The 10,304-nt window shown below is 38.3% G+C and overlaps 1 protein-coding gene across 1 annotated transcript; it reads left to right on the top strand.

The window, feature by feature from the left end:
• The first annotated feature begins 4,121 nt into the window (after positions 1-4,121).
• LOC135429067 (uncharacterized) lies at positions 4,122-5,998 on the top strand. Its single transcript, XM_064683244.1, is given in 3 exon segments — positions 4,122-4,146; positions 5,156-5,226; positions 5,552-5,998. Coding segments are annotated over 3 exon segments (543 nt in total).
• Positions 5,999-10,304: the final 4,306 nt, after the last annotated feature.

Here is a 10,304-nt window from a genome sequence, read left to right as displayed (position 1 = left end):
AAAATATATTTACATACTAAAGCACATGACTCGTAGCTTAAAAGATGGGATTTGTTTAAATTTTGTGTTCACTCTAAATCTTTATATGCCATACTAAAACTACTTACTAAACTTTAAGCCCAAGATAGTTTGTTTTAAAATCGAAAGGTATTGTCAATATTATCGATATGTTTAATGAGAATTTATATCTTTAGTTTCAAGTCTTTAGCTAGGCAGATGGCTTTATCGATATATAGACCTAACATAATTGTCTCAAAGTCGCCTTCTCCCGGCTGTAACAAGCCCTTGCACACGCCCATCATACCCTGGCTGCCCATTTTGAAATGGATGCGGAATATAAAAAAATATGCTAACTGATATCTGGACAAAGATAAAGGCATTTGCATTTGTACAAATTAACTTGAATGACAGATAAATAAGTATAAACATTTAAATCAACAAGTTTCGAGTCTCCGTTTCTGTTGGCTACTTACCGCTAAGTGCCAGGGGCCAGATCGACCGACAGAACGAGAACGGGTTGACTTTTTAGTGTTAGATCGATAGTTATCGGCGGGGCAGCTCATGTTTAGCTATGAACTAGATTTGTCACCAAAGCCAACAACAAAATATGAATGGAGACCAGCTGCGAACTGGCTCAAATGCCAGCTAAACAAGTTTGGCAGCTGAGTGTACAAATTATCTGCTCAAGTTTTATTGATAGAATTGTGCATCAATCAATAGTCAATAATCAATAATCAATTGTTCAATATTTGTTATTTTTTTTTGTGCAAAAGTTCAAAGTGTCAAACTGCGGCACGAGCCAGCCGCGAAAATACGAAATACGAAAAAAAGGTGCCAAAGTGTCTAAGAAAATTGTTAAGCGTTTTGGCCATCGCTGATATTAAATGGCCAACGGGCAGCCCGGCATCATAATTATTGAGTTTTATTTCTTTTTCAGCGATATAAAAGCTAATTACTAAGTTAAACAATGATTAGATCCAGCTTGTTTTTGCCCGTTCTATGCTGGTTCGACCAATTTGCATAAATTAATTCGATGCCAATTAACTTTTAAAATCTCTGTCAACTTTCACAGCGCGTGTCGCCAATATTGAGTATGAGAAATATATATAAAAATAGCAGTGTGACATTTTGGGAATAAAAAAAGAAAACAGCTGCCGTCGTCTGGGTCAAGCGTTTCTGGCTTCTGGCCCAGCTCAATTAGTTGTTTACTGCATGTGATTGGCTAAATGCGGAGGCGGAAATAATGCGAATGGGCAACATTTGTTTATTTGCCCGAGCAGGCATTTAAATACAATTTATTGAAGCATTTATAAATCACTCGAGCACTCTGAACATTCTACAAGTCTGTCAGTCCAACTATCTGATCTGTCTGTTTTTGGCCACATTTTAGAATACTCGCATGTCTACTTGACTATGAGTTATGCGGACAAAATACAGCGTGCACTGAGAGAAAAACCATGTTCTTACTTTTAAGCTCAACTTTTAAAACTATTCCATGCCCTAAGCTTAACAAAAATTGGGCAAAAACAAGCTAATTAATGCTTGGATTAAGAGCAAACAGTTGATTATAAGATTTGGTATACTTAAAATAAGCGGGACTGCAAAAAAATACATATTATATTCTAGTTTAGTCTATAACTTTCTTAAATATTCTCATACTAAGTATAAATCAAGCCTGTTAATGGAAAAACCATACAAATATTAAGACTTGAATGGACAAAAAAATGTTTTTTTTTACAATATTTTGCATAGTTTCGGGATTAAAGTTCGTATTAGGTATATTATTGTTTTAAGTCGAGCCTATTTTGTACTTGAATATAAGCATTATTTATGCTCGAAGTCCATTTCGGCTTTGATATAGATAAATAGATATAAATAACAAAAAGAGCCTTAAAATTAAGTTCAAACCATCTTAAAGTAATCCCAAAAACCCAAGAATTTAGGCATTACACACAAAGTAAAAACTTAAAATAACTTTTCGTATTTAAACCAAGTGCGAACGATTTAATTTAAGTACAAAATAATTGATTCTTTTCTATACTATACCAAAAAGAAACACAAATATTGTGAGATTTAACATTCTAAAAAAGTGGACATACAATTTTGATTTGAAATATTTGAAAAGTGAGAGTAAAAAAAGTTGTTGAACTTATCTGACATTTGTACCTAGCTTGAGTACAATTTCTTGATGTTGTCACACGTCGTCCATGCAATGTAGAAATACTTTAGTTGAGTTAGGGTATCAATAATTTCGTTGTTTGCGTTTCTGCTTTACTTTATTCGTTATTAATTGAATATTTATAATGCTAATGCGGACTGCTGCTGCTGCTGCTGCTGGCGTTGGTGAATGTGCGGAAACACGTCAGTTATTTACGATTCATTGTTTTGGACACTTGACAAAATCAGTTTGAGTGAATGACAGGAGCGAGTCACCATGTAGTACGACGGGCCCGAAAGATTGGCTGGCTAATTCACGGCAAAAGAATTTATTTAATAAAAACGTATGTGGCCAAGGCTGGCCTGCTGGCAACATTTAATTTAAATTGTGCAATTTGGCTTGGCTTTGTTGAATTTATGAGCATTTAGCATGCAGTTATTGTCAATTTATGCTAAAGATACGTAGAAGTGTTTAACCTAGCAACTTAATTTGGCATTGCGCATACGCCATGTTCCGATTGAAATGTTAAAGAAAAACAAAACAGCTGCTGCCCGATTGTTGGCTGTGTTGGCTGTGTTGACAATAGGCCACCGCTCGATGACTTTGCTCAGCCATGCAAATTTGTCATATTTGTTGGTATTTACACAGCTCAATTCAAATGCAAAGCCCCAAAACCGGCAGCCGACGTCGAAGAACGAGGCGTGTCTCTCTTTTAAGCCATAATTTGTAGACGTGGGAATCCGCTGTTGTTGTCCACAGCGTTTTGGCCAGCGCATTGTTCTTATCGCCGCATCTGGCTTGTAAACGAGCAATAAACATGGCTCGGATAACAGGTCGTATACAATATATATATATATCATGTTACCTGGAACTAGTGTCACGCCACGCTCGCAGCATTATAATTAAATTAGGCGTTGCCTAAGACGCAAGGTTAATGCTCGTATTTGGCGGCACTCGACTTTCAATTAGGCCCACTTTTTTTTTGGTGCATTTGGCTAATGATGCGACACATTGGGCTCCATAAATATTAGGCACATGTCTCGATTGCCGGCATCGGGTCGGCTCACGGCTTTTGATTTAGCTGTGCGATAGGTTTTTTGTGTACCGGTTCTTTTCATTTTCATTTTATTCATTTTATTGATGTTTCTCAAATCTTTGACTATGCTAATTTGGTGCGAGTTTATTTTTGTTCCGGTGCTGCCAAAGCTGAACGTCTGAAATGATAAACATATTCACTTTAGATGATTATTGCCATAAAAATAATAATAAAATTGGGCTATATATATCTTGAAATGCGCTCCAATTCAATGCACAACAACTCCATAAATCTGGCACGCCTCTTAACCGACATTGTGAGCTCGTTGCAAATGTTCCTGTTTCGTTTCCGTTTTCCATATGAAATGACAGTCGAAAGATTGACGCAACCCGTGGCTAATGACAGATTTATCGATGCTCAGTTTGCTTGGCTCGAAATTTAATATGCCAACAAAGTCGTTATTAATTACTTTTCAATTTTCTAATAACCGTAAAAACAACTATTAATTTTCGGTGCGCATCGTTCGACTGTTTGCTTAGTTTTCGATGTTTTCGATGACAAAGATTCAATTAATCAAGGCGCCGAGCAGGTGAAAGGCAACAGCCACAGCAGCCCGTCGTGGCATGATGTCACACACACATAATACAATGGAGACCAAGTTCTAACTCATTTTTATGTTCCCATTCAAAATGGCCGACTAGCTCTGAGGTTTGTAGGCCAGCCTTGATGCCAAAAAAGTTGCCTGCATTTGAAAGCCTCAACTGATACACTTCAGACTAGAGATGGGCCAACACGAGCACGAAATCCAAAGACATTATATATTATCACATTTATCTCATGTTGTTCTACATACAAACTATCGACTGGCTTTGAGCTCAAAGTTGGTAACATTTTCTTAGCTCGATTTGATTGAAGAGATCGTTATCCATGCTCATCTCTAGCTTAGGCTGTGGTGAATGTATTTCCCCCACACACATGCACGAAAACGGAAATGATATTCGTATGCCCCGAAAGCCGTTAAATTTGTTGTCTATTAGTTTGTTGTCTATTTGTTTGCAGCAGAGGTCAAGTGCGCAGACAAACAATTGTCGATGGGGCAGACAATCTCCTCAGCTTTGTTGATCAAAAAATTAAGAAGCATATCGTAAAAGACAATATATCCCCCCTCCCCCCGGCCACAGCTAAGCACAAGTGTTGACAAAACATGTGCCAGGCCCACCATTTAATTTTTACAGCCCCAATAGATTTATGTGGCACTAAATTCGAAAATAAAAACTTCAAGCTATCTGCATAATTAGAGAGCTATACTTCATCGAAGTGTTGGCTAAAAATATTGTTCTTACAAAATGTTATGCAAATTGGAGCGAACAATACAAAAGACTTAGGCAACGAACTTCACTTATGAGCCACGAGCCGTGCCAAGCACCGCACAGCACACTCAAGAGAGTCCAACCGAGAATGACAGAGAAAGAGAAGAGAGAGAGAGAGAGAGAGAGAGAGAGAGAGAGAGGGAGAGTGTGTGTGTCTGATCGAGTTAACTCTTTAGGGGCCAACTATCTTCTTTTGTTTAGGTCTTTGTCGGTTTGTTGTGTCTTCGCCTGATGCGTCACGGCTCGTGACGACACCAAAGTGATTGTGACTGCGACTGTGATTGTGATTGTGATTGTGACCGTGTCTAGCGATTCGGCAGATGCTCAGACATGTGACCACTTCTAGCTATGTGGTTTCTATCCAACCAATATCATATTATATAATTTAAATTTTGATTTGAATTTGTTTGATGTTGTTAAAGTTGTTGTTGTTGTTGTTGCTGCTGCTGCTGTTGCTGTTACTTTATTTATAACACCGTATGTGTGTGTTTTGGGTATTTTTGGCGGTCGTCGCTTTGCGCTGCTTCTCTTAGACCCACATAGCGAACCGGACGGGCCAGATATAGTATAAATTTCATAGAAACTGCCCAGCTCATCATCATTTGTGCTTTGAACTTCTTGAGTGTAAATTGCTCGTGCGCTTCTGGACGAGAAATTTTTGCGTAACCAACAACCGAATAAATAAATATATCAAAAATTTAACAAAATGGTATGTGATGATCCTCCAGCAAGGAATAAACAGTGCTCATAGTGTACTAAGGACTAAAGTGACCAAAGCAAAAATAAATATATATACATTTATATTTATTTATAAACCTTTGCGGGGCATGTGTGAAAAGCTTAGAACGCGAACGCGATTCAAGTGCGCCCCAACTCAAGTGTACAGCTTCATTGCGAACTGACGGGCTCGAGTGGAGGCACTCGTGCATTCCATTCGCGCCCAGTCTGGAGCTTAAAATAAACCCCAAAATGGCCGCAAAATTAAAGTGTACTTGAAAAAATGTTTGCTCTTGTTTCCGGCAGAAATTCTTCGTGTTCATCGCTCTGGCGCTGGTTGGCTGCGCGGCTGCCGCACAGCTGCCCGACTCGGCGACACAGGGACCCAATCCGCAGGACATTGCCACACCCGAACCGGAATACATTGACATCGAGGAGCCGGCACCAGGACCAGCTGCTGCTGCCCCAGCGCCACGTCCAGTCGCCGCGCCACGTCAGCTGTCCGTTGCGCCGCTGCCGCGTCCCATATCACGGCCCATCGCTGTGGCGGCCCAGCCGATCGCCTATGCCCAGCAGCCAATTCTGCAGCGCGCCCAATACCTGCCGCCCCTGGCCCAGCAGCATCAGGTGCCCGGGCATGCGTACAGCAGCCAGTCCGGCTATCAGTACCGTCGTCCAGTCTATGTAAGGCGCTTCTATCGTCAGCGCCGCTACTAAAGAGGGGCGGATGCCTAGCAATTAACTTTGTCTATTTAATATATATAATTTCTATATGATTTCTTATTTGTTTTTGCCTTTTTTTTTATTTACATACCATATATATATCCTCTCTCTCCCGCTCCCGCTCCCGTTCCCGCTCCCGATCCCGATCCCGCTTCCTACTACTTCTTCTACTATTACTACTACTACATCTACTACTACTGTCTGCACACATGGAACTGCTATCGGAATCGTTAGCAGTAGCCAAAAAGCAAACATTATCACAGAAAACTGTTCAGCTTCCATTCAACTATCAACTCAACTATCCAAACTAACCAAACCCTAATCAATGGCGTTTTTTCCCACGAAAACGAAAATAAGAACTAAACATCAAAGTACAAAGAGACAAATGAAGTTCGGAAGACGAAATCGCATCGAAACAAAGTATTTAGTTATTGTTGAATTGCAAACTCAAATAAATAAAGATAAATTATTTGTAAAGAAAACGAACCACATGAATATGGTAATGTTTCATTTGCACGGCCAAGGTCTGTGCATGATATGCCATATCGAAGCATGACTGTAATTATGCCATTCACAGCTCGCATCAAAGTCAAACAACAATAATAAGATATACAAGAAATCTGTGTCGAACAATGCACGCAGAGGCGTTCTTATTACTCCAACTGACCAATAGTTACTCATCATTAATCACGAAACCTGATGATATGAAGACCTGCTACGTGCAGTACTCGTCTCTATGGGAACTGAGTACCATTTGCATACGGAAGCTGTCTGCCAGCTAAATAATTAAAATAATAATCTGCGCAATGGTTTTTATAGAGAGGAACAAGTTGAGCGCTGACTTGATAGACTCTTCTTTAAAAAATAATATATAATTTCTTATCATTAATTGTAAATAACACAATTCTTTTTCGATAACTACTCCGACTTTCATAAGATCGATGAATATCGATTCGAGAATTATAAAAGCTAGATATATCAAACTTGGTTTGTGGATTCTCTTAGAGTATACACCCCTTTTCCCTTAGAATTATATAAGTTACTTATTAATAAAGGTAGAGCCTTGCTCTTTGGTATATACACTATTTAGCAAGTCACACTTAAGCCCTGAAAATTGCTGAAAAATCAGACTATAAATAGCGAAGTAAGGCAAGAATGTGGGGCAAGGAGAAGTCTTTACATGTTATTCTGCTTATATTACACTATTATAGAAGGCAGCTGGAAGCTTTGCAACGGCTGCAGGGTATGTACTAGTCGGACACGGCCGACTGCAGCACTTTTGTTTTATCTTGTGAACTTTCGGGAGCCATAATATTTTATATAGTTTTATAAGTTGCGACTTGGAATGGTGGCTGTTTTTTTTTGTTAATGTCGTTTAACGAGCTGCGCCGCGTCAAAGACAAATACGCAAATCTGCTAAAATACTTTCAAAATAAATTAAATTAACCGGTTTACGATCTCGATGTTATTTGTCTAGATTAAGCAGCTAGATCGTCTCCAAAAGTGCAAACAAATGAGTTAAGGAGCCTTTCTAACGGCTCCGCTCCGCTTGTCTGTCATCTGTGGTGGTCATCTCTCAGCTGGCTCTCGGCCAAGTGCTTTTGATTGATGATTGATGAATTGATTGCCCATTTTTATTGCGCCACACTCGATCACAGATTTGATTCGATTTATGACAATGCCGTGGTGTTAATGGCTGCTGCTTGGGCGTCAATCGATTGCTGTAAGACTTCCGCGTGGAGGCTCCTTCAGAATAATTACGACAGCCGCAAGCTTGACCTTCAATCTTGATTTGATTAATTACAATTTCTTACATGAGCATGTCCACAACTTGATATCTCAGCCGGGCAAATGCTTTGTTCTGCAATGATCTGCACATCTCACAATGGAATATTACGCGGACGCGCAAAGGAGAGCAAATTTGTTGATTGGTTTTATGCAAGGCATGCTCCGATATGTCTACACGAATTGACTTGAAGAGATTACCAAAATCCAGCTTGAATTCAAACTGTTATACTATGACAATGAAAAACTTACAGCATATCTTTTGGATGTGTTAAAGCCAGCCTAAAAGTAGATTATATTTTTGAATTAAGCAAGGGCATCATCGGACTTCATATTTATGCATTCAAAGTTTGTATATTATATAGCTGAGAATGAGAATTGAAATATGTCAGCGCAACAAAGCTCGATCTGAGAATTTTTTTATTTTTGTTTTTATTCATACCAATTGATAGCAAAGATCCGTTCTGAAGCCATTTTATTCGTAGATGCGAAATTCTTTGCCTGAAAAATCGTTTTTTATGTCTACATTAAATTGGATCGAGTTTCAGCTTGTTTTGTTTTTGCCAGCAAAATCTGTGTTACGAAAGAAATAGAAAATGGTTCCTATTTGACCTCAACCTCATTGATAAACATACCAAGAATGGAGTCCTGTTGAACCTAAAGATCCGAGTCCCTGCAGAATGCGCAAGCTTATGGTAAACATCAAATAAATATCCATTTTTTAGAGCTCGATTCTCCATTCTGAAATAAACCAAATTTAAAGATCAAATGTTAATGTCTCGGGCAAATTAAGTTGGATGTAAAAACTACTATCGATATTTATAAAAAAAAGCCAAGAATTTTGCGAAAATTATCTTGATTCTAAAATCAACCGTGTTAGAACTTTAAATGTCTATAGCTATAATATATCCCGAGCTTTGAGCTATATTAGAATAGAATATATAATAATATCAATTGACATTCAAAAAAACAAATTTAAATAAAATGTTGGCCGAAATGTCAAAAAAAGCAAGGGCGTACACTATAATTTTCACGAAAATTGCCTTGGTGTTTAAATACAAATAAATATAATATAAATCTCAGTTAAACTAAGTTCACTAAGCTAGACTTATTCGAATCTCTGCAATCATGTCAAATAAATAAATAAAGGCAAAGGGATGCATAATAATTTTTGCGAGATTTGATCGATTCAAAAATAAACCATTTTTGAACCTTTAATGTCAATATCTCGGGTGTAAATTAAATCAGGGCTTTGTACAATAAATTGTATTCAGTTTACATTTTTTCATATCAAGCAAATTTGCTGCTGAGAAAGAATCGATTTATTGCGCATACGCACTGTTTTATCGCAGATGTTTGGAATTCGTGGAAACCTTTCTCTTTAAAATGCTCGTCTTATCAAATTCTAGCCTTATGCAATATATATTTATTAGAAACCAGTTGCAAAGTGAACAGAAATAGCTTGATTCGGCTCTTAGGAATCGCAAGCGCTAATAGCTCAAGTATAATTTATGCTGCTATGCATATATTTATAAGTATTTATGCAGTGCTGATGACAATAACTATTGCACAGATAGACAATAAGAAAACATTTAAGGCATTCAAGCGAAATTATCTAATTAATTAGCATAGCATTAGGAGCGTGTGTGGATCGGGCTGGCGAACTGGTTCCATAGCCGGCGCATAATTCGGCATTAGATCATAAGATCACAATTAACATATACAGAAAATGTATTAATTTTGTCAACAACAAGTTGCCGCAGAGCAAGTGCCAGCCAAATTGGCGCAGAGCTCGTTATTTATTTCCTGCTGGCATCAGTTTCACTTTCACGCTGACAGAGCTCTTCGCACCTTTTGCCCCGAGAGACAATGGCAGCGTCTGTGATCCGCTGACCAAGCGAATGCCATAAATCATCGGCTCCGGCGGGGGGTAAAAGCCATACGGAATCGGCCTTTCGGCTTGTTTGGCTGCAATTACTCACGCGAATTAACAAACGAACAAAAACGGTCCAATAAATCAGCACGCAATACGCCAAGAATTTTGGACATACCATCACGACATCCGACTCCGGTTGTGGGTGTTCGATCTCGAGCACAGCCCACATGAATGAATGAATGAAACGGTTTTTTTGGTGGTGAGTGTTTTGTTTGAGTATTATATACATTCAGTTGTATTCGATGACGCGTAATTATGCTGTCGCGGCTCTCGAGCTGAGCACTCGTAATTGTATCTCAAAGAGGATTTTCCCCACACAACAGAAGTTCAAGTTCAAAGCTTGACGTTACGTTTCTTTTTGATATTCCGGGCGGCAGCTATAAATAATAAATATGAATATTCAAATTAATTCAATGATTTTATAAAATATATAATATCATAGAGAGGATTTGTCCCCCCACAAGTTAAGTTTCTTATTGTTTTAAATAAATAAATATAAATAATAAATATGAATATTCTAATTGCTGTGCTGACTAAAGCTTCAATAATTTCATAAAATTTATAATATCTCAGAGAGGA

The sequence above is a fragment of the Drosophila montana genome, unplaced genomic scaffold, assembly GCF_035044405.1.
Source record: "Drosophila montana isolate Dmon_TW-CO22-7 unplaced genomic scaffold, ASM3504440v1 contig_2583_1, whole genome shotgun sequence".
Lineage (NCBI taxonomy): Eukaryota > Metazoa > Arthropoda > Insecta > Diptera > Drosophilidae > Drosophila > Drosophila montana.
This window is presented reverse-complemented; position numbering and strand designations above follow the sequence as displayed.